At 35.8% G+C, this 26436-nt stretch overlaps 1 protein-coding gene across 2 annotated transcripts; it reads right to left on the reverse strand.

The window, feature by feature from the left end:
* Positions 1 to 1631: 1631 nt before the first annotated feature.
* On the reverse strand, positions 1632 to 24793 carry LOC110451813 (myeloperoxidase-like). Of its 2 annotated transcripts, XM_021500004.1 has the most exons (15): positions 24547 to 24770; positions 21064 to 21357; positions 15158 to 15293; positions 13639 to 13874; positions 12992 to 13177; positions 12471 to 12528; positions 11687 to 11796; positions 10595 to 10696; positions 10256 to 10360; positions 9494 to 9746; positions 7308 to 7529; positions 6703 to 6900; positions 4599 to 4768; positions 3569 to 3665; positions 1632 to 1910 (listed from the first exon to the last, which is right to left on the reverse strand). In XM_021500004.1, exons 2-15 carry the CDS (start codon positions 21350 to 21352, stop codon positions 1844 to 1846), a joined length of 2229 nt encoding a protein of 742 aa, XP_021355679.1. In that variant the 5' UTR covers positions 21353 to 21357; positions 24547 to 24770; the 3' UTR covers positions 1632 to 1843. The 2 variants fall into 2 exon arrangements, with proteins under 2 accessions (XP_021355679.1, XP_021355680.1); XM_021500005.1 differs by lacking the exons at positions 1632 to 1910; positions 3569 to 3665; positions 4599 to 4768 and adding an exon at positions 5693 to 5792 and having other exon boundaries at positions 24547 to 24793.
* Positions 24794 to 26436: the final 1643 nt, after the last annotated feature.

The raw sequence follows: 26436 nt of genomic DNA on the forward strand, positions 1-26436 counted from the left end.
AAATAAATTCTAATTCAAAATTTGTTTGAATAGTTGTGTTCTTTTTTACCATAACATGCTGAAGGCATCCAGCATAGCATTCCGCCAAGTCACATTATACTGACCACGGGTGAACCAGTGGTTGCCAATACACTAAATGGTATGTCCCGGCCTTGTGACAGAACCCAGACGAACGCTCAACACTAAAGTCAAATATGAGGTATTGAAAAGTAAGGCCATGCCGATATTCAAACAAAAAATCTCTGTTGGCATCTCGACATTTTTATAGGAACCAACAAACATTATTTTATAAGTAAACATTGGTACTGGACTATAACCCTTTCCCTAATCACGGGAACACTTTTCTTTTCAAAAGAATATTCACGGGACGAAAACGTTCTATACACCAAGCCAGACTTCTGACAGGACGTATTATGGAATGGGGAGCGTCCGTCTGTCCATCAGTACACAGGTTAACGCAAGATAACTTGCTTAAATTTATTCGATTTTAAATGAAATTTGGTATGTATGTAAAATATATGAAGACTGAAGACATCAATCAAATCTCAATTACGAAATTATGTAAATACAGCAGGTGTGTTGTTTCCGCGAACCTGAAGGGGTACACTCGTGTTGTCGAAAGTGAAACAGTGAAATTTGTAGAAGAAGCAGAACAATTTCCAGTTATAAATGATGTATACTCTGTTTGTTACTTTTATACCACAACCCTGAGCCAAAGTAGTAAATATTAACAAGTAACTTGTGACAACGTAGCTGCACCAGATATTAAATATCACTGATAACGGTACAGCTTGAAGATCCGATTACTCCCGTCCTTCTTAAGGCTTGTAAGTCAAGGAAATACACACTGTCTGTGGCAGCTGTTACAAAGATCGATGACAATGTGAGTAGATGTATGTATACATGTATACTACCTTTTATATATCGTTTCGTATACACGACTTATAGGTATAAGAATACTTTAAGTCAACAATGAAAGCTGATAGCTGGAACTTTCATGTTATACATTTGATTAAGGTCATATGAGTGTATTGATAAACGGAAATAGGAAGAACATCCCTAGTTGAAAATCCAATGTAGGGAGACAATATCACAATTTCCGCATATTCTAATGTTTAATATTTCTACCAATTTCATTACTTTGGGACATTGTTTATATGTCTACCGCCAGTGATTAGCTAAAAATTAGCATCAATTTTTAATTTATCTATTCTTAAATATATGTCAGGGAAAGGGAAGAAGGGGGATAACTCCCATACTGAAATCGTACTTGATTGTACGCAGACCTTAATTATAAAGTAGTGTCAATATTTGTGTAACGAAACCTTTGGTCCTTTTGGAATGATACTACATTTTCAGATGGAGGGTTGTTCAAATCGCCATTAACTGTTCATAGATACAGTTGATATCACAAAATTTCTTACCTACATAAAAGTGTTCGTCTGGTCAAAAACATATAACTGACCACAGCAACGTTACCTTTTTAAGTTGACGTTCGTCTTTTACCATTGCGTCTGTTTGATATCATTTCCATTAACATGTTTTATTTACCTTTGATTGACCCTAAATATCTCTTATGTGATGATGGGCCGTGTATTATGATAATTCAAATAAAAATCACATTCACAACATCAGATGCAAAAGTGTTATTTATTGAAAGTTAGAAATAGTATCATAGTGTACATATATAGACAAAGTATAAAAGGTTGTGAACTACAGTTAAGGAACGGGGAGAGCTGTAATACATAAGCGATTTTATTGAAATCTTCAGTGGTTTTACCTAGGTACATATGGTATGTATACATATAGGTTTGAAGTTTAAGGTAATGTCTATTACGAGGCATTATTTCAGATTCCAGAGGTTGACGTCGATACCTTCCAGATCAGAACAGGGCTCCAAATCGGTAATTCTGTAATGGAATGGAAAACAAACAAAATCAGTAAACAAGTGCGAAAACACTGTTGATTCGAGTGTAGTGCACGAATATTTAACAATAATTTTTTTTATGTTTTCCCTTTGGAAATCATCAGTTGTTTATTTTGTTTCTACGTAGCATAAAATTTATGCTAGATAAAAAAGATAATTGTCCGTACACTCAGAGACATATAAAGCTGGTACACTAATGAAAATATCCATAACTACATGTATCAAGCTACACTGATGACGCTTGACCTTTTACACTATAGCTCAATCGTCATTAGCTGTCACGTTATACGTTTAGCTATTCAAGTCCGTACATACCTTCAGTAGAAACAACTATCGCTTAAACTGTATGACATTTCCAGTTTGTAAACTTGCATTCAACAGCCATGAATATATATATTCAAGTGTTTTATTCAATAATTACTAAGACCTATAAATATTTACCCAAAATGGTTTCATGCAGTTAACTATTAGACAATTATATGATAAGGGCATTAGAGCAATGTATGGTTCTATTGCTAAATGCAGAGACCATAATCTTTCAATTGAATGTAAATAAGATATTTTCAATAAAGCTATCAAGCCTGTCATGGTGTATGGTTGTGAAGTCTGGGGGTTTTGTGATTACAAACTTTTAGAACGTTTACATTTGAAATTCTGCAAACATATTCTTCGGGTGAAAACATCGACACCAAATTTCAAGATTTATGGGGAATTAGGAAGTTTTCCTCTGAGTATGATAGGATTTTGGACCAAATTGTTAGAACCAACACCTAATAAGTTAAGTAATAAAATTCATACAATTATTATAAACGAAAATACTCAATGGTCGAATTGTTTTAAAAATATCCTTGATGAATGCAATTTAATACATATATTTGAAAGTCAAGAATTCTGAAGTACCCAATGGTTGAAAAATACAGTTTTCCATACACTCAAAGATAAATCCATTAATAATTGGAGAAGCGAAGTTTTCAATTCACCTAAAGGGACCAATTACAGAATTTTTGGAAATGACTTAGTATTAGAAAAATACCTGCTAGATCTCCCTCCAAGACTAGCAAATGTTTTTTGTAAAAGAATTTGTTATGTTAAATTTCCTATTGAATGTGGTAGATGGAATAGCATTCCAAGAGAAGATAGAAAATGCATTTTTTGTGACCTAAATGAAATTGGAGACGAATAACATTATTTATTCAATTGTAATGACCACCAGATACTGCAAAACACAAGAAAATTTATGTCGAGATATTTTTTTGAAAGTCCTAGTACTTTCAAGTTAATACATTATCTAATTATGTCAATAATGAAGAATTAATTGCACTTATAAAATTCCTTAAGCACATAATTGAGCGAATTAACACTGTCCATTAACACCATGATTTATATGTAAACTGTACTATATATATGTACATAATTATCTACACGGTAACCAGTTTGCGAGAACAAAAACTTGTAATTGTCATTTTGTGATTTTCGTTTGTTAATAAAGTATGGAAATTAGAACTTTATCTAAAAAAAATGTGTATGATTTTGTCTTAGTTATTTCATATTTCACAGAAGAATTTGTCTGAAATCCTTTGCACATGGGATTTGTATTCTTTATAGCTTCTTAGTTGAAGATGTTTTGTAATTAATACTTACTTTGGAATTCTGAAAATATTTTCCTGAATATCTTTTAATCCGAAAACTTCACAGAAAATCTTTGACAATCGAACGTTTTGGATATTTTCTAACTGGGCTGTAAAGAAATGAAAACATGAACATTAAAGACAGAGTAATATTTGTAAAGTCACATCGTGGAGTCAATAGATAATCAGATGACAATTATTCCGCCTATTGACAACTCATTTTCATTTTCATCATGATCACCGTCATCATTTTTTCCCTAAAATTAGAGATACAATTTTCATCGAAATAAAATTAAATAACAAATTAAAGAAAGCCAGCATTATTGAGACTGAGCTTAATGTTTTTACATGGATTACGTTACATTGCAACCAACACGAGATATTTTCATATTGTTATCTTCAGCTGTTTATAACTGCTTAAAAATAAAGACAAATTACCACAAGTTCGTTAAGTCCTCCAGTTACACATTAATGTCAAAAATAACAATAATATAGCTGTTGCTATCATTGAGTGGTAAAAGAGTAATATTTATGTACAAATGTACACATTCTTTTACAAAACGGCAGGTTCGAGGAAAGAATAGGCCTGCGATATTCCACGGCATGCTCGTTAGAGGCGACACCCCCTTCCTGCAGAATCGGGGATGGTTTCTGTCTTATCGTCTATGTATTGGATGTATGACAATGGCTGTTTGGAGGACGTTTAACACCAGACAAACATTAACAATCGAGCGGCTATTATAGTGGCGAGAAAAATTACAAGTGTTAATATTAATAAGCGAAGATGTCCGTGACGTTGCATATAGTCTTTGAGGGCAATTTTAAGATGTTTTCAAAGGAGAAAAAATATTAAAAGAATTTACCAAACATTTTTTAAAAGTAAAGGTACTTATTATAGCAGTAAATATAGGATCGGTTTTATGTTTTTAGTCTTACAGGAATCTTAATATCATTCATCAATACATTTTCCATATATCTAATACGTAAACAATGACTGGAGACTTGTTAGGTTAATGACTAAGGTGACTGTAGCGTAGTTATACCTGGACTGAATCCTTCCGGTCCGTTGCGCTCATACCAGTAACGATCACCTTCTTTCAGCGCCTTGAACTGTAACGCCAGCAGACAGGAGAATGTGTTACCTATGTTAGCATCGTCTGCGGAATTCTTCTCGGACATAGCACCGGCAAAAAGGTCGATGTCATCAACATGGCTAAATTGAAAGGAAACATTGATAGAAATATGAACAGTCCCACCGGCAAACAGGTCGATGTCATCAGCATGGCTAAACAATGTAAGTTAACATTAATAGAAATATGTATGGTCCCATCGGCAAACAGGTCGATGTCATCAACATGGCTAAATAATGTAAGTAAACATTGATAGAAATATGTACGGTCTCACCGACAAACAGGTCGATGTCATCAACATGGCTAAATCCGAAAATTAACATTGATAGAAATATGCACGGTCCCTTGGGCAAACAAGTCATTATCATCAACATGGCTAAAAACGTAAGGAAACATCGATAGAAATATGAACAGTCCAACCTGCAAACAGATCGATGTCATCAACATGGCTAATCAATGTTAGTTAGCATTGATAGAAATATGTATGGTCCCAACGGCAAACAGGTCAATTTCATCAACATGGCTAAACCCGAAAGTTAACATTGATAGAAATATGTATGGTCCCACCGACAAACAGGTCGATGTCATCAACATGGCTAAACCCGAAAGTTAACATTGATAGAAATATGTTTGGTCCCACCGAGAAACAGGTCAATGTCATCGACATGGTTTAAAATGTAAGTAAACATTGATAGAAATATGTACGGTCTCACCGACAATCAGGTCAATGTCACCAACATGGTTTAAAATGTAAGTAAACATTGATAGAAATATGTACGGTCTCACCGACAATCAGGTCAATGTCACCAACATGGTTTAAAATGTAAGTAAACATTGATAGAAATATGTACGGTCTCACCGACAATCAGGTCAATGTCACCAACATGGTTTAAAATGTAAGTAAACATTGATAGAAATATGTACGGTCTCACCGACAATCAGGTCAATGTCACCAACATGGTTTAAAATGTAAGTAAACATTGATAGAAATATGTACGGTCTCACCGACAATCAGGTCAATGTCACCAACATGGTTTAAAATGTAAGTAAACATTGATAGAAATATGTTCGGTCTCGCCGACAAACAGGTCGATGTCATCAACATGGCTAAATCCGAAAATTAACATTGATAGAAATATGCACGGTCCCTTGGGCAAACAAGTCATTATCATCAACATGGCTAAAAACGTAAGGAAACATTGATAGAAATATGAACAGTCCAACCGGCAAACAGGTCAATGTCTTAAAGTTAGACAACTTCCTTTCGATCATGTCTTTTCCTCTCCTTTCAATTTATCCTGCGTATATGTCAAGGTTACACTCTGAGTAAGAAGCTTTCTATGACATGTTTATGTTAAGAAGAAACTGTTAAAGTCAAATAAAGACGATACAGTTACAGTATAACGTAAGCATGACTCTGATATTGACATTATTGTCTCAAAAATGTTCCATCTTTCATTCTAAAACCATTTTTTTTCTCTTAATGAATATGAGATTTATATTCATTGCAATATACGTATTAAAAGCAAATGAAGCAAGGAATATTTAGGACTGGCAATCAGCAGAAAAGGACTAGCTATCGAGAAATCCTATCGGCAACATTGTCATGAAATGCTATTACATTTTTTTTAAGCAACATGATTACAGATGTTAGCCTAAAGTTAGGGTGTGAGCACACTTTAAAAAAAAGAAAAATGATAAAACTATGGGGTTTGCTCTCAGACAGATATATATGTATATAAATATTATAAGTCATTGAATGCGTGATTCAATAGTATGATGTTGAGACAATTAATAGAATAGTAAACTAAACAATCCACTTATAACTTAAACTTAATTTACTTCCCCATCTTTTACCTAATGCTTACAAATAATTGATATAATAATACTCGGCTTTGAGTAATTATAACGAATGTGAAGACAAGCTCACTGATATATTTTACTTGACAGAGACATGGATACAGACGGACACTTTTAATCTTTACTTTGACTAAATCTCGGTGTCAAAGGTACCTACTCATAAGCTGTCTCCAGTTTCTTTTTGAGCAGGTCGATATGGTCTTCCAGGTCATCGAAGTCTTTAGGAATACTTAAATTACATAGCTTTCTGTATTTTGTGTAACTTGGCAGTCCGTGCTCTCGGCCTCTCTGTATGTTAAGTGCAGCAAGGTCAAGGCCATTGAACAATCTATCCTGTACTGCTTCAACCATAAATCTGAAATAAATATCAGAAGAATAAATAAAAATGTAATCCCCAAAACGATTAAATTATGAAGTAAATTAGCGCAAGACACGCAAATGATTGCACGTACAAAGTTTCGTTCCTGTATCTGATTTTGAAATCGGTATTTCTTCAAAATTGTCTCGATATTTCATTGTTTAAGTGTAGTTTCTCATTTCATATTTTTACTATATAAAGTTACTTTTAATATTAACATCTATATGTTATTGCAAATTTATTAACAAATCGCTTTGACTAAATTACAAATCTGTATGACCTCGTTATAGAATTTAAATGCTGTATAAGTTGGCGATAAGACAAATGTGTTGTTTTCTTAATTATCATTTCTTCAATAATGATGACAATGGTAACTGAGAATGCATTTGATCAAGTTTACGTACGGGTCAGTCTTCTTGCATGGGAAGGTAGATATCCATCGGACCAGCTGCGGCACTTGCTCGAAGAGGAGGTCTGGTTTGAAGAAGACATTTTCCAGAGGAAAAGACTGATTTTGCACTTCGAAGCGGTCATTCAGGCGGAGGAGCTCCGTAATAACCATTGAGTGACCGTGCCGCAATGTTGCCGTGCTGAATTCGTTCTGAATGGACGGGTTGGTTCCACGCCTGTAAGACACAATTGCAACCTTTAGTGGTCGTCACAAATGTAATAGTATATAAGGACGGCTTTCTGGTAAATATACAGGATTAGTTTCCTCTTTATCAGACTCCCTTCTATGAATCAGTTTCTGTATTATTGATTACGATTATAAACGTTTCATAAATTTGAAATTTGTACAAAGATTTACGACATTTTGTTGGTTTTGTTGCGTTTGAATTTGATATATTCCTTTTTGTGGATGTCTACTTTTATAGTTCGAGTAGAATAATTTCAAAGACTGGCGTACCCGGGGAAAACCTACCCACGTGACCAAATACCCTTTTAAACCCCGATCGTCTTGGTAAAAGGCGTTTGCACTTTCTACTGCACAACCCGATCAGCATTTGGTTGGCAATCCATGCCTTAAATTATTCACGGGCAGTAAAACAACGTAAAAAAACAAATAATAAAATAGAATAATAAAACAATATGTCTGTTTTAAGATCAATCAGGTGTTGCCAAGTGTATGCAGTGTATCAAAGTCGTTTTTGAAACGGTTTAAATTACTGTCTCACACTTCAGCTTTGTTGACTTATTCCATGCAGTTCACAATATTAAGGTTGGGATGTTTTCCCATTCCTCTGGATTGCAAACTGTTGGAGATATTTTAAGGGCATTTCCCCTGTGCTAGATCGCTGTCATATTTCCTTTTTCCTCTATATGATAGCGTTGGTAAAATAAGGTGTTTTAGAAGATCGAGATATAAAAAGAATTGTTTTTAGTTCAGGGACTAGTTAAGATGACCTCTTTGCATTCTTGATTTTTTAAATTTTTGTTTTGTTTTATTTTATAAGGAAACCAAATACTGCGTGTAAATTCAAGATGGGTTTAAATAATGTTCAAATTTGCTTCCTGTGTTACCGACATTTACGTACGTTAAAGACTTCATTCAATAAACCCTAGTAATAATTAATGAGTTTTCTTCACTAATGTAAAAATATCAGATTTGAGCAAAAAAGAACAAAATGCTGACAGTAAAATTGTAAAACTCTTGAGGTTATCTGTCCTTTCATCAAGCCGCAAGCACGAACAATACACATTTCAAAATATAACTCGGCACATAATAGTTGACATGAATCCTTTACAGATAAACTGCAGAACAGAAAAGGTACTCATGTAATGTTGAACTTCCCCTTTCGGCTGGCTTGGAAGCGTACTCACTTACATTCACTTAGACACAATGAGACATTTATGAACCCTTTATATACCTTTTGTAATAAAATATCTGACAATATTTCAATACAACAGGGAAGAAATACAAATATTATTGTACGATATTACTCAGGAAAATGAAGGTCATTATTTAAGATATTGTACTTAAATTAACAAATTTCTGTCCAAAGTACATGTATATGGAATATGGGCGAAGAGAAACAACACCCATAGTATAATAGCATGTTTTTAAATATGCAATAGTGAAAGTAAAATGACAATGTGTTCTAATAGGACCAAACCTGCTATTAAATCAGTCGTATTCTGTACAAGATTTCGCTCATTTGAGGAAGGCAATGGATTCTTTTCTCAGCTCAGGACATACCAAAATTCTAAAAAATGGTATTTGTTATTTTGTTCTAAACGTCCAGGATTTAGAGTTATGGCAACAACTGGTTCACACGTTGTCAGTATAATGTAACCGGGAGGAATGCTGTCTTGGGTGCCTTCGTCAAGGTATTTCAGTAAGGTAGCAATCTAAAATCGACACCTCATCAGCGCAAACAGGCAAATACACTAACATACATTGCCTCCAGCACATGCACACATACATGAAGACATATCCGTAAATGTCTTCAGCTGTTGATTTTTTAAACTCTTTGTAACCAACAAGTAATCAAGCTACATACTTCATTGTAACAACACATGTATTTTCATTCTACATGTTTTTTGTTTCCATTATAAAAGTTTCTTAAAAAAAAAAGCTTTCATAGCGTACTTGTAAGGGTCCGTTTGGGTCGACAAAAGTTGGTATTTCTTCATGGCATCGGCCCCAATCACGTCAGGTAACCATGCTGAAAAAGTCACGTGTTGTATAATGGCGCCAATTATCTTTCTTGTCATCTGGTATATCTCCTCGTCGGTTAGGCTACTATTCGTGGTGGCAAAACGTTCGGCCAGCTTGTTATGGTAAAGTACGAAGGCAGTATGTAACGATCCAAGGAAGGGGTTCTCGTTCACACGTATGTCACCTAAACCCAAATAATGCAAAATCAAGGTTATATTGATAAGTAGACAGTACTCGAACACAGCAGGTAAAGTGTACATGACGGATGAAAAAAGTACAGGTAGAAAATTACAGGTATAATTTACATAACAGGCAGACAACATTGGGAAGCAATCGGTATAGTGTACGTAACACAGGAAAAAGGGGGGGGGGGGGGTACATAACACACATTTTTACAAGGAAAACAATAGGATACTCTTTGTATTAACATTAACGAGATGCCGTTCTGATGTTAATGTTGTTTTAAAGGATTTCAAATGTACTGGAATCGCTTCTATTGTATGGTATATTGATATTGACACATTTCAAGTGTAATACAACCTGACCTATAATTAACACAGGTACAGGTATAAGCTTGGGTATTTTGTCTAACTTTGGTTATGTATCAGTTGATATTATATTATCTGTTGAATATATTTACACGTGTTGTCCATAACATTTGTTGGAACTGAGTCATGATGAACTTGAACGTACCAGCTAACAGACAGTGAGCTTTCTTTGGAGTATTCAGCACACAAGCAGAGTCATCGTTTTCAGGCAGTACTTTACTACCATTGGCATTCACCGTTCGCATAGCCCCTTTGCAACAAAAAAGTAACTTAGTATCCCGGACGTTACGTATAATATAAAATTATTAACATCGTAGTTTATAGAAATTCTTTTAATCAAATATGTTTATATTACTTTTTTCGACTGTGTCTACTAAGGCATTCGTTTTTATATGACAAATGTGGTTGGGAGGACCTTTTAACCTTAAATCCTTAAACAAAGACTTCACAAATTTGAACTTGTTTCAGGAATGTATAATCTTACCTCCGGACTTAAGCCGAAGACGCTTAGCCAACTTATCTTCAGATCCATACACCGCGGATCCATCTATGAAAGCTGTGACGGCATTGATTTGTTCTCGAACTCCTGAAGTGGAAACAACATAATAACTTAATATTGTTTGAAATCCAAAACAAACAAATATGTGAAAGGAAGCACATGGCTGTAAATAGGGAATCTAAGGTTCAGCGACATCATAGATGCAGAGGCATAAACGTATCAGTTGGAGTTTGACCAGGTCAGAGAGATACCAGCCTGTATATGTCACTCATGAAAGTTAGTAAGTTAATAGTAATAGAATCTTTTATTTAGACAGGGTTACATATTTTGATTTACATCTTATTTAAAATATGGCCCTGTAATGCACAATTTACAATGGGCATTGACATGATACACACAATGACATAAACAGTATATAAATAATAACAATATCACATATGCAGATCTTGACAAGTTAAAGTTAAAGACACAAATTATGTAAAATATGGAGTGAGCTTTCTAAATTGGTCCATAAAATGCTCACATCTATAAAAGATTCTATACTGGATAACTACGTTGTAGTATGCGAGACTGTACCAGTATTACTTTTTCCTGCCACTTAAATATATATTACGTTGGCCATATATGCTTACCTTTTCATTAAGTTTTGTGCATAAATGTACAATGCACTAGGCCCGGTAAACATACTTTTAAATAAAACTATGACTTCCATGCGTGTATAAGGGTGTTACATGTACCTAGACCACATGGGGCCGACATGGTTACTTCACTGTAGGTGATTTACTTGGTCCAGAACACTACTCCACATACACCACGGTAAGAAGAGATGCGTACAAAGTCTGGGTACATAAAGGACCTCAGAAGCTTGTATTGGTTTCTTAGGCTGTCACAAGGTCCTGGGAATATCTAGAACCATACACCCTCTCTCCCAATCCTTCCCGATATGGTTAGCCGGTTATAATGTTTAGAGCCCTACTTGGATTGATACATATAATAATGTTATCTAATTGTATTACATTCCATCAATATAGGATCCTGCATAGGTCGGTAACTATGTTTCAAGGTCTGGGTAATTACCTGGTTTACATGGGTTTTCCCTGGTCGGCAAGGATCGAACTAAGTCCATGCAATCCGTTGTGAAGTGGTGGTCGTTAGGTTCAATTTTAATTGCAAAGCACTGTGTTTCTCTGGAAAACATTGGATAATATGCGTGATTGAATCATGTTTCTTACTCTCTGGGATACAGTGATATTATTTTCGTTTACTTCGAATGTAAAATGTCATGCATAGTTCATCAAATCGGTACAGGAATCAGAGCAAAGATAAAGAGACAGAGAAGAGTGTGGGGGTTGGGGCGGGGCTGTGGAGAGTCATAAATCGTAACGATACAAGTTGCTTACTTATATTCTATAATATTTAAGTAAAGAGACTGTGATTCCTCGTAAGTAAAGAGACTGTGATTTCTCGTACTAAATTTATGTTGGGGTCTTACTCTTGGTTGTTTAGAAACACTACACGATAACACAGGTAACGGTTGGTTTTAACTATAATGGAAACAACGGAAAACGCTGTTGTTCATTTCCAAAGGTAGGTTTCTTCTCCCGTACAATGTATGTCAAAGTGATCAAGAAGATTTATGGAGCATTCATTAGGCCAAGGCCAAGAAACAGTTTTTGTTGGTGGGCCGTTAAGTATTTGTAAATGGCTGTTAACTTTGGAATTCGTTTTAGTTAAAAAAAAATCCTAAATGATTTTCAAAAAGATGTAAAACATAATTAACATAAAATCAATCTGCAAAAAATATCACCGATGAAAGGCTTTCAACAAGGTAGAAAACCAGAGCTAAATCAAATGAACAAACCTCGTGTTTCTTTTCTTCTCTGGCAAAACACAGCAACCAACATTTGAATCTAGCCTCCCTGTAAAGTGTTTTTGAATCTATTAAGATCAAGACATTATTTCTGCTGGCTGCATTGGCACACATCTAGCTATCATATCCAACTGCAGTGCTCGCCGTTTTCAAACTTCAAATGTTTACTTAACGTAGAACAGTAAAAATAGTCTCCCCTCATTTTGTTTCTTGATTTTTTTTTTTGTAAAAAAAATGTATCTAACCTTCATACTTTCTGAAAATTTAATTTACGCTGTTATATTTTTTGTATACACTTTTTTTGTTCCAGTATACAATACCTGTCGATTAATTATGATAATCAACTTTTAATGGAGTGTAATATGGCAATTATTTCCATAATTGGACCTAAACTTAACATTTTTCTATATTTTCAGCATGTTTCATATTTTAAAAAGTAGTTATACACTGCTGTGTGTACTTCTACCTTCACACAATTCGTTTCCTATGGCTGTTCACATTCATTTACCTACCGTGACTCATAGGGGTTTCCGTGATGTCGTGGTCAAGGAATTGACCCCATGCCATTGCCATCACACTCCTGATTGGATCGTTGGGGGTCTGGATGTCAGAAGCGTTACGAAGCACATTTGTTGAAACCGTCCGGGCACTTGGCAAGGGAACACCGTTCACCCCGGTCGTTCTTGGGGAATCCAACTCTGATAGGTGAAAATGCAAAAATTATAAAATATAATAGATATATCAAGAATCTTGCTTAACTTCAAACTTGTGTTCAGATTATTGAAGGGATTCTCTCGAAAAATTCGAACGTCCCTTCACCTTTTATTTAGGCTTTGTTCTGACGCATGTTTTCATATGACTTCTCAACTATTCTTCGTAGTGGATAAGCTATGACTAAGCCAATAGTATACGGGTTAATATCGAGCGGGCCAAAATGTTGAAGTATCACAATAAGATGGATGGCTGGTAATTACTAAACTTCAAATAATGTTTTAATAGACGGCTATAAATACCAATCACTGTTTGGTTTAAGAAGTGTAGGCAATCAGCTGAATTTGTTGTGATGAGCTGGAAATCATTTGTATTAAGTGTGAATACCAAATTACAGATACTAATTCCGGTATAAAAGGAAATGAAAGGAACCACAAGATATACACACCATTATCGTACTCTGCCTGTAAAATGCGAATCTGGGCCGTAAAGGTTACTCCCCAAAGCGGATTATCAATATTATTGCAGCTTCCATTAATCGTCCTGTACTCAGATTTATTAGCGTCAGAGCAACTCAGGTGGCTTATTGGTTCATTATTGTTATCACATTCTCCTTCCTCCTCGCTAAATGCCCTCGTAACGTTTTTATCCTCAAGCAGCCTTTCAAAGGAGGAGTTGAAATTACTGTTGGAGTAAAAACATGAAATCTCGTTTAATATTAATTCAAATATGCAAATAATATTCAAAAGTATCATAAAAATCTGTAATAGGGGTCTTGTACATATTGACTGCACACAAAATGACATTTCTTTTATACAGTGAAGGTAAACACTGTACTGATGTTATATGAAGGACACGATCGGTATTCGAATACAGAACTACCATTATGTATGCACCATCCTTGATATCCAGGGGTTACGCTCACTTTCCTCTCTACATACCTGGAATATGTCATAGCAAAATTGAAGGCACGAACATAGCTGTTTGATTAGTCTCATGTAAAAAAAAACTGACCAAGGATCGAGGATGTGTATGAACATACTGGACGCCTTTCTCCTTCCTTTCTAAGAGTCTCCGTACACGATAACGATGTTCATAAACCTGATCAGGATATCCCCTTTGAAAGAGCAGCAGTGTATGTTTAAAAATGGTTGGGAAGGTCAGAAGGGAACAACCCCAGAACCACCAAACTCTGGACAAGCGCTTTAATTATTTAAAAGCATGTGTGAAATTAGTAGTTCAAATTTAATGTTGGTATACTTTGTTCTTATATATTTTAAATGAGTGATGGTTTCTTGTTTAATGAAATCAACGTGGCCTCAATATTTTCCCTGTGGTAATAGAGAAGTGGCTGGTTCTTCAAATGAGTGCTGTTACAACCTCTGATGGCAGACTGTTCCATATGTCCATGGTACGGTTGAGGAAGGAATGTTTCTTTAAGGCGCGCTCTTTGTTATGCGCCCGCCATAAAAAAAGGGGGGGGGGGGGGGCTATGTGTTGCCCATGTCCCCGTCATGTCCCGTCGCGTCCCGTCCCGTCCCTTGATCAAAGTGGGACGGGACATTCATGTCTTACGAACATTTTCTAGGTTACATAGTTTCAGTTCTACGAACAATGTTTGTTAGGGAAAAGAGATATCGGATATTTCAGCTGTAAAATCAACAATATGGATAAGGGTATAGTGTTAAGTTTAATTGTGATATAAAGGTACCTAATTAAAATCCCAAATATCCTTATGTTATACAAGTAACAAAAAAATGTACGATAGTTTTGTTACATTGTAGGTTTAAGTTGGATTATCTCCCTTTTGTGTCTTATACAAAACAATACAAAAAGGTTTGAGTAGAATTTTCACTTTTGATTTAGTTTTCTCCCTTAGGCCATAGAAACTGTCAGAATAGAGTGGCGCGACTTAAAGGTAGCAGTGTTGCCCCAGAATCGTTTCACGACATGTGTCGAATACTCACTTATCTAAAAGTATTCTTGTAGCAAACAGAGCAATCAAAGTCCTGTTCTCTTCGTGTTCCCCCTCTGAGCCATACTGTAAGTCGTTGAGACCAGCCATCGATGATGCAGTTTCTCCGCCAGGAAGCCTGTCAGTACCTAGGCAGATAATACATTGTCAATGCAGTATGTAAGGGATGGATTATTAGCAAATAATTATATCTAGGTAAACCAAAGATTCTGTGAGAAAATTTAATTAGAAAAGATGTTTCTTGGTTTCACTTTACCATTTTAGGACCCCGCTCGCCTCTGATCTTGTTTTGTTTTTTGCATATCTTCGTATTAAGTGCAACAATTAAAAGAATCAAACCGAAAAAATATCGTTAAAAGGGAATTTAGAAAAATAAAATGTTTCAGAATTTTTTGCACTAGGACAAAGGCAAAATAAACCCTGTACCTTCCCTAAACTTTCCATAACGACACCCATTTTAATATTTCAACCCTGACAAACTTTATCATGGTTCTCTATACCACGCCACAACGGGAAATAGGTGGCATACTAATCCGTCATTATACCGTAGGTGTAGTGTTGCCGTGAACTATCGGGACAAAAGCTATAGAAAATCACGGCGTGGTTATAGTGGCAGAGTCTGCACTTATACTATATATGGTCGCATAACTGTAATAATTGGGACAAGTCTATTGATTTTGTTTCATGCCTAGGTTGACAGCAAATGAAAAAGAAAGCAGGTAGGAAAGAAATAAGACAGGAAATATAGGAAACGAAAAAGGTCGCAAGTGTTGCAAGGGGACAGAAGATCAATGCTGGTCTCTTCCATGTGCCCTTCATAGAAGATATGGAAGAAAAAACCCTATTCTGCAGGGGGCCCACATTAGTCGCATTTTACGATACAAATGCAGTGGGATATGGCGGGTCATTCCTTGATTTCTTCAATGTCTCATGAATAGACAATAAGGGAGGATGAAAGCCTCAGGTCGTGTTGTGAGTTAACTCTTATTTTAATAGCTTTATCATTATCAGTCACCTTTCATTCCTAAGAGACATTTATCATTTTGAGGCAGACCTACCACGGAGCCAACGACGGACATTGAGAGTAGTAAAATCAGGGAACATCTCAAAATTATTTTCATTTCATTTGTATTAAAGATTCCTGTCCGCTGCTTGCGACAAAGCACTAGAGAACGATCTTTTAGTGCTCCTTACCTGCCAGTAACATCCCCTGATTTTCATAACATGTACAACTGATAAACTTCTCTTGGCTGATATCACCTTATGGGGGGGGGGGGGGGGGGGGGGGGTGTCAGTATTTTTTTTTTTTAAATTATGGTTTTTACTGAAAAAATGCATCGGTGCGTGCTAGAGTTGATCGCAGTAGTATAGACATCCGAAAATTCACTCCCTGAAATGATCCCTAGAACAGTCTTCTAANTCCATGAAAGCTGTCGATTTAAAACTAAGGCGAAATTAGCAGATAACTGAATAAATTTCTACTTTTCCTCTTTTTTTTTCTTTTTTTTTTCAGGAGAATAACCAAGAACATGTGTCAATACAGAAACCACTCCTTTTACGCCATCATGTTACTGTTGCGAAGGAAAGTTCATAAACGTTACTTTGTCACGAAGGGGTGCTAATAAACGTCCTTTTATCCAACCACCTCTATACAAAAATGCAAAGGAAAGTGACGAAATTGTGTGGAACAAGTACCTTCAGCTTAACGCTATTATAAAAAAGAGATCGTGTAAGCGTAAAAAAAATCTTTTGTAATATGGAAATATCGTGTCCTAAGAAGTTTGTGGATGGTAAATTTAATCTGCAAATGTGATCCTTGTCACTCTGGTAAAATAACAAATTTCTTCCAACTGATTATTTTGGCTCGGTGAATTTCTTTTAACTCAATCGGCGTCAGAAAATACAACAGACGTCCCGGGTGAGATCCTTAAGGATGTACACCTCTGAGAAGTCAAAAATTTCCTGTATTAAACTTTTTTTCTTATATGGATTTTTGGAAAAAGGAGTTAATGGCATAGTAGAAAATGCAAAAAAAACCACTTGTTCGTGTGCTCATTTTTGTGCTATGATCGGTCAAAGATACCAATTTACCACAACATGTGATTTTAGGTGATTTTTGGGGTTTTGAACATTTGCAGAACAAATTCATACAATTTCTTCCATGTGTGTTATCAGATATGTATAAATGTTTGTAGAATTGTTGAAAATATTATTTTCTTTTAAATTATGGAAGTAAAATTTCTTAATCTTATTGTTTTAACTCCAAAAGCTGATTTTAGTTACCCCTACCCCCTATTTTTTTAATGAAAAAAACTCATTTTTTACCATTTTTTTACAGATTAAACGCTTGATATAAAAAGTTCTGGTATTTACCTCTTTAATATTTCATGAATTGAATAAAAACGTGTTTCTCTCTCCAAAACATCTACAAAAATGGGGGGTCAGTGTGCTTCTTTTTTTGTCCCATTATCATTTGTGTTATTTTTTACCTTTTTCGGGGTCAAAAATCAAAAGTGCTTCAGTCACACTAAATACGTAAAAAAAATATCAATAATGTATAATTTTCCAGTTTGTTGCATATTAATTTTATCATATTGAACATTATAAAGTTGTACAGCAAAAATGAACCTGCTACCATTAAAAATGGCGACACAATGACAATTTAAGTGATCAATCTAGTGCCAAAAAAGGTGAAATTTTGGCCTTTTTTGAAGCACAAGAAATACACATTAATACACATTTTCAAAATGGCCGCCAAATCGGTAATTTTTTAAATTCTTGTAAAAAAAGTTCTACAAACAACAGGCATCTATTTTTTTGACATATTTTTCAAATGCGTGTTTGCTAATAAACTTGATCATAAGTTGTTAAATATTACAAAAACCCATTATACCAGATGAAAACGAGACTTGAACGTGATTGAAACCTCAGAAGAGTACATCCTTAAGGTCATAGGAGTGTATTGATAAACGGAAATAGGAAGTACATCCCTAGTTGAAAATCCAATGTAGGGAGACAATATCACAATTTCTGCATATTCTAATGTTTAATATTAAACTGATAAATATTGCATGTTTATTATTGACAGAACAGTGTGTTATCTCAATATTAAAATATTTCAAAGCTATCCAGGCATTAATTCAGTTTTTTTTATTTTTTTTATTAATGAGTCACATGTGTCCATTTTTCTGTACTTCAGGTAACCGGCTACCTATTTCACTACTGTGAAGTTTTTCAAGACAGATAACTCTTTACATGCAATTACTATGTGTACATGGTTTTATTATAAAACGTCAATTTTTAACCGTTTATAGATAATTCATTTTACACAATTTCAGCATTTATTAAATTGATATACATTAATGCAATACTAATCTATGTCAGTATCATTTTGCCTAAATTTGTGTCATTCATTTTTGTTTCAAAATTAACTCCTTTTTACATAAATTTCCATTTAAAATCCTTTAAATTCTGACAACCTACATTTTCTTTACTTCAAAGCAATGTAACTACAAAATTTGAAGAAATTCTACTGAGAAATGGTGACAAGATCCTATCACCTTAACAGAGATATTGAAATATCAATTACCACGGTCATACACAACTGTACCTGTCGCTTACCTGTAGTCGCTCACATGTGCGTCTACACACTCCGACATACCCTATACGCTACGTTCCATATACAAAAAATTGAAATGACCCATGTATTTGCTTGTCTGGGTCTCTGTCTCCACGCTCCGTGCTGGGTCTACCCCAACATGAGAAAGGCCTAATAGTATCCACGTCTAGGCAGAATACTCAGATATTGTCATTCAACGTATTGATTTAGACCCCTTTAATGATTTTTATCGATGCCTTAGATGTTAAGTAAATGATCATAATAAATACAAGCTAAGTTAATGCGTTAAAACTCTTACTTACAACAGAAACAACAATGCGCTCGATTCCAAGTCAGCTTGATTCAAATTCCTACTAGCTATCAAGAAGTATATGTGTAGCGTTCAGATTGATAGGGCATTTCATTATACTACTACCGAACTCAAATACTGCATCCCCAGCGTAATCCCTGCAGTATATTTTGACCATTTGGCAATTCTACGGTAACATTTTCATCCTCTGACCGTGAAACCAGCAGGTCATATTTGTTTACAGTATAAAATATTGTTTTATGTGCAGGCATTATCAGAAATTACGCAAACATTTGCCGTATAAAATATATGGTCGGACGCGAGGGGGATTCAAATTTCTATTAGTAATCACATAAGTTCATGAATATATACTTTCTGAACTGCTTTGAGAACTAGGTTGTGATAAAGCGTCTGGTATATTTATGTATTGTTTAACGTCCTTTTTACAGCTAAAATCATTTAAGGAACCTGTTTGGGCCCCATCCTCTTCCTCATCTACATCAATGACTTCCACGAATACATGCACTACCGTACACTGAGACTCTTTGCAGACGACATCATCATATACAAGACGACAAACAACAAAGAAGACACACTAAAACTACAACATGACCTTGACGCATCAGGACAATGGGAGACAAACTGGCTAATGAAATTTCACCCTGACAAATGCAGCATACTCAACATTACACCGAAATGCAAAACATTTACTATGACTACAAACTCCACAACCACACATTACACCAAGTAGAATCCAGCAAATACTGAGGCTTAACATTACAAAATAACCTACGATGAGACAATCATATTAACAACATTACAACCAATGCCAATTGGTACCGAGGTGTTCTAAAACGCAACTTAAAAATAAACTAACCACATACATGTATATAAGAACACGCATACAAAGCACTAGTCAGACCAAAACTTGAAAACTGCTCTTCCATTTGGGATCCACACAACACAAACCAAATTTAACAAATAGAAAAAACACAACGCAGAGCAGCATGCTACGTAAACAACAGATACCACAACACCAGCTCAGTAACAGACCACAAACTGCAATGGCCAACACTACAAACACGGCGCTTTCACACAAGAATGATTCTTTTTTACACAATTGAACACCAAATCGTAGCTACATGTATAAACCCAACATATACACTCACACCCGTAGAGCCTCGAACCAGACATGCACACCCTTACGCATACAAACACATATCTGCTACTTCCACACACAATAACACAATGGAATCACCTTCCCATAGCAGCAGTACAATGCACAACACTAGCGGACTTCAAGGCACACATACTCTATTAAGACCTTGAAGCCCTCATCACACGCTAAAACATACGCCAGCTTTTACCTTTTATCTATACCCTGCACAAAAAAAAAAAAACAATCACTGTAAATAACCCTTTTTTCACGCCTCTGTGATAGGATAGGATAGGGTATGCTGGTGTACTTGCCTCTTTATGATAGCGAGGCTCGGATGCCGACTTAATAGTGCTACGTGTAATAACATCTACCATTTTTAGAGATTTGGTATGTCCAACCCTGGGGTCAGAACCCATTGCCTTCTTAATCTGATCGAACGCTCAACATAGAGATCCCAAATATTGCAATGGATGCAGTAGATTTATTTTTGTCGCTTTTTTGTCCCCAAATAGAGGGCAAAAAAAGTAAATCCTCAATTACGCAGGGTGTTCCCTCATTAGACGCCTTTTACGATACACGCAGTGGACAACAGCAGGTGTATACTTTTCTCGATCTCTGACTTGCAGGGTTGTGTGTGTAATAAAGCGGTTATAAGAACCTCGAGTTAGTGTTATTATATAAATCATATAGTGAATACATACAATGTACAATAAAGTCCCAGAAACAATTTTCCGAATGCTGCATCCCAATATATTTAACGCTAATAGTATTCGAATATAAAAACACATACTCTATCATGGCAACAATTTAAAGAATAAACCTTTCACATACCGTTTATATAATACTCATTTCGTTTCAAAAATTCCTCCTCTAGTTGCTTTTTGGCTTCTTCAATGGCGGCTTTAGCGATTTCATAAGTGTCCTTTCTAGACGTTCTCGACGTGATGTCTATATCGTCATTGTCTTCAGATATCTCAGGATCTTCCTCTGCTGCCTCGTTATCCATGAGTTCTTGCAAGATCTTCTCTAACTCGCGTTGGACATCAGATGTCAACTTTGACCTCGCGTTGCCAAGGAAAAGGCAGCACATCAACAGCACGACAGCTTTAGATGGCAACATGATTTCTAGAAGAAGCCGACATTTTTGATACATTGTATATAAAGGAAAACGCTTTTTTCACAGCAAGAACATTGATCTACTCCTCTTGATTTTTAAAACAAAAATCAACATAATGAACGCCAAAATATAATTACAGTATGTGTATATTTATAGAAATTACCAAAACACCGAAGAATATATCTCGCTAGTACTTTTGCTCTACACGGTACTCTTAAGGCGACTTGAATTGTGACGTCATACACATAATGCGAACATCTATAAATTGGGATGTCTTAATATGATCACAATTAATGCACTTCCGTTAAATGCGTCAATAAACTAGGTAAAAGTTGAAGCGTGGCCTTCACGAATACCCCCGCCGCCCCCGGATATCTACAAAGTTTCAACCTTTTTCTTACTAACAGTGACAAAGATCATCTTTGGAAACCTGTATTAAATTGTATTTTAAGATTATTTTTCAAGATAAAAGGTCAAATTGAGGTTAAAGTGACCTTATAGCAGGATGGGACATAATTCCTTCTTGTGATGTGTACCTGTACCAAACGTTTGATGACAATTGATGAAACAGCAGCAGAACTATGTTCTCAAACCATTATTTAGTACTAAAAGTCAAGATACAACAAGGTGACAGTGATCAGGTTTAAGGATGCGACACAATTATCTCCCATGATGTATTAATATACAAAGTTTGATGCGAAATCAAGAAAAAACAGTTCAGGTATCATCCGGAAACCGTTATTTTATTAGTTAAGTAATTTACGTCAAGTTTAAACTCAAATGTATCTTTTCAATTCGTAATTCATAAGAGAGTGCTATACTTCGACTTTCCATGAAACTGTTATTCTAGCACTTCAGATCTAGGTCCAATAGAGGTCATAGTGACCTTGTTTTAGGATGCGACATAGTGCTTTTAATTGATGTGCCTATAAAAACATTGCCTGATATTTGCTATCAACCATTATGTAAGCACTTTAAGTCAAAATCAAACAATGACCTGGTCTTATAATGCGACACAAAATCTTTCTAACTTAATGTGCCTATAGTTAATGTAACTCATCCCAGACTAATAGCGTGTAAAAATAGTAACTCATCCCAGGCTAACAGCGTGTAACAATAGTAACTCATCCCAGACTAACAGCGTGTAACAATAGTAACTCATCCCATGCTAACATTGTGTAACAAAAGTAACTCATCCCAGGCTAACAGCGTGTAACAATAGTAACTCATCCCAGGCTAACAGCGTGTAACAATAGTAACTCATCCCAGTCTAACAGCGTGTAACAATAGTAACTCATCCCAGACTAACAGCGTGTAACAATAGTAACTCATCCCAGGCTAACAGCGTGTAACAATCCCGGCTATTGCTTATTCAATGGACGGTGTTATGGTAAAAAGATCTGGAAAGCTATAGGAGTTGTCTCCCCTTGCATCTAGCCGATTACTTTTGGTGTACGTGACAAATCGATATAATATTTGAAATAGAGTGCTGTCCCCTGTTTCAACCTCAATTTCATATGGTTTGTAACCAAAATTGATAATGAAGCCGTGACCACTTACGCCAAACAATAATTAAATAAATTCTTGTTCAAAATTGGTTTGAATAGTTGTGTTTTTTTTTTACCATAATAGTAACTCATCCAAAGCGAATGCCAAGGACCATTCACTTTTTGTTTGGTTTGCAATTCATTTTACAGCTTATCTCAAATATTTTACCATTCTTAAAAACAAGCATGCTATATGTTTCACATCTCGATTTCATGCACTTTGTCTCTCTGTAACGTTCATTAATATTGTCATCAACTGTTGACTTACACAGGGCACGTTTAATTATTATTTTTTTAAATGCGAGAATCTTGTCTTCTGTGAATTCTTTACGCGATTGGTCATTTTGAAGCAACCTATCTAAATGCCGTTCAATTTTTGTACCATCCAATAAATATTTTGTCATATTAGTGTTCATTTGCAGAAAAGCAATTTTCGTAGTCAAATGAGGAGGCTTTCATTTTTGCATGCTTAATATTGTAAAACATCATGTTCTGCATACATGTAGCAACGCAAGTTTTCGCTATGGTGTGACATTTACGCATGTTAGATGGAAAAAAAATGCACAAAGAAAGATAGCCCTAATTAACCAATATGATGTTAAAAAAGAAATTAGTAAATAAATTCAGATTGGAATTTTTACTTTTTAGGAGGCAAAAAATAAGTGTACCATACAAATTCTCATATTTTGCTTTTGTCTTACTATTTTAAATCGTTTTAGGATCCCCCTGGGTCAATTCAGCCACTCGATGAAGTGAGAGGTCAGTTTGACTGTTTAATTGACCAATGCACCAGTTCATACAATATCCGGACTTGGTTTTAAAAATGGAATACAATTTACGTTGAATGTAGGTATCGATAGCTAACGTATCCACTTGCTTTTATCACACAATGATTTATCGAATGACTGTGTTCATTCGTTATTCCTGTTCAAGAATAGATAAACCATTTACATGTAACTTTTAAAGGTGAAGTCACTGGTCATATGGTAAAAATGGTTTACACTCTCGATCACATGCAAAACGGGTTAACGGTTAGTCCAGCGTTATGCCTAAAATGTATCCGTAGTCAGTATGCAGTAATCTTGTTTTTCTATTTTTATTAAGGGAAAAGGTTGAAACATTACTACTATAACAATGTTAGATTTATAACAACCAACTTTGTTTTATCGGCCAAGTGGTTTATTTGTACGAAGATGGAATGCAGAGGTCCAAAGCTGAAATTTCACGCTAATAATTTTAGTGAGACGCAAGTGCGGTTTCAGAATTATTTCCACCAAAATTACAACACTGCGGTGTTTTTTTTTATATTATATAGCCTAGAAATGATTACAACATTTCTTATCTATCAAAGATCACTACGTTGGACCTGAACTAGAATGTTAAAGCATAGCGTAATATGCCATTTGTTTATTTTGCCCACGTTAAATGTATGGATCACCCGGACAAAACCATTCGTGTGGTCTGATATGCCATATAAACACCAGTGGGTGGCATGGTATTGCCTATTTATCTTCTCATTACCAGCAATCAACTATAGCCCACAAATCGCTACTTGCAATGCATTGATGTCTAGCCAGCAGAGAAAAACATAAAAATGTTATAACATCTTTATCACGAGTTTTTGTAGTATGCTAAAATATGACACCTTACCTTGCCTTGCTCCGAGCCTTTTTGAGTCAGGGTGCCTCCTTTTCCACGCTGCCGCCAAGTACCGCTTACGCTCCTTATATAGGCAGAATACCCGGAGCTTATCTGGTTACACAAGTGGTCATGTGATCTACCCGGTCGCGTGATCAGACATCTTCCCACGTAGGAAATATGATATCTCTACTTCCTTATTACAAAAGCTGGCGTCAAATTCTTATTTGGCAAGCTGTACCTGATACTGAATTTTATAGGTGCAATATCATGGTAGACTCTTCTGAAATAGTTTACAGTCCCTGCAGTTTGCCATGATCTTGATGGTTACAGATACATGTATCTATTTTGAGTAGTAGCAGGGTCCATAATATACCCACTCACAGTTGTGTGACCGCACAACGCACCTACATCGTGCACACACCGACCGCACGTCGTTCACACATGGTGCACAACTGCCGTTTAAACATTCGTTCGCCCCGTTGTGCGCTTTTTCTCCGCACAACTGTGCGATTTGGAACAATTTGTTGATCAATATGACGGAATGAAAAAAATACGGAAGGCTCGTATGCAATAATGTACACTGTATATATAACTGTAATTTCTTATCACAATAATTAAGATTATTTACAATTTTACAACGCTTGTTAGACAGTGTTACAGTGACCGTTAGACTGTCAAGAATGGGTTTAGCTCCTTGGTAACAGAACAGGTAAATAACAATTTGATGAGTGACTGGAGTTTGATGAGTAACCTGAGTTTTACCTGGCCTGTGCCTGACACATAGAGCTGATATGTGACACCGTTATGAAAACACACCTGGATGTTGAGTATTTGTTATTTGCATTCTTTTTGGTCTATAGCTCCCCTTCACCTGGTGTTCACACCTTGGCGCGTTACGTAAGTGCCCCGGGCGGGGGATAACTACGGTCCAGGTCCAGGTACAAAGTGGCTATGTTTACCTGTTTTGCCGAGACTGTGTTGTAATTTTACATGTGTCGATTTAGGTTGTAACACCGTAAAACACCCTTTCTAAATTTAAGAAAGTATAGAGAGAAAGATAAGCTTACAGATGAAGCTTGAATATAGACACGTACATGAACTAAATATTCAAGTTTATTTGTTTAAACACATGCACGATTGTCGAAACCGTATATATTGTTAAGACATTCCTCAATTTACACCAAACACAATTGTTATCGCACAACGTTCGCCCATCGTCCGCACAAATGTGCGCAAGCAATGATCGGTATTTTTTATCGTTTGCACTTCGTGCACACATCGTTCACACACCGTGCACACATCGTGCGCACACCGCACATCGTGTAACGTTGTGCGATCCCACAACTGTACAGTAAAAGTCATGTGATTGCAGTACTCGGGTATTACAGTACACGTCATGTGATTGCAGTGCTCAGGTATTACAGTACAAATGACGTGGTGGCAGTATTCAGGCATTACAGTAGAGGTAATATGATGGCAGCATAGGGGTATTACAGTACAGGTCATGTGATGACTCACGGGTTTTATAGTACAGGTCATGTGATGACAGAACTCGGTTATTACAGTACAGGTCATGTGATTGCAGTACTCGGAAATTACAGTAGCAATCATGTGATTGCAGTACTCGGGTAATACAGTACAGGTCATGTTATGGCAGTACTCGGGTATAACAATACAAATCATGTGATTAGAGTACTCGGGTATTACAGTACAAGTCATGTATTGGCAGAACTCCGGTATAACAGTACAAGTCATGTGATAACAGTACTCGGGTATTACAGTACAAGTCATGTATTGACAGAACTCCGGAATAACAGTACAAGTCATGTGATGGCAGTACTCGGAAATGCATTTCAAGTCATGTGATGGCAGTACTTGGAAATACATAACAAGTCATGT

This window comes from Mizuhopecten yessoensis, unplaced genomic scaffold, assembly GCF_002113885.1.
Source record: "Mizuhopecten yessoensis strain PY_sf001 unplaced genomic scaffold, ASM211388v2 scaffold6211, whole genome shotgun sequence".
Lineage (NCBI taxonomy): Eukaryota > Metazoa > Mollusca > Bivalvia > Pectinida > Pectinidae > Mizuhopecten > Mizuhopecten yessoensis.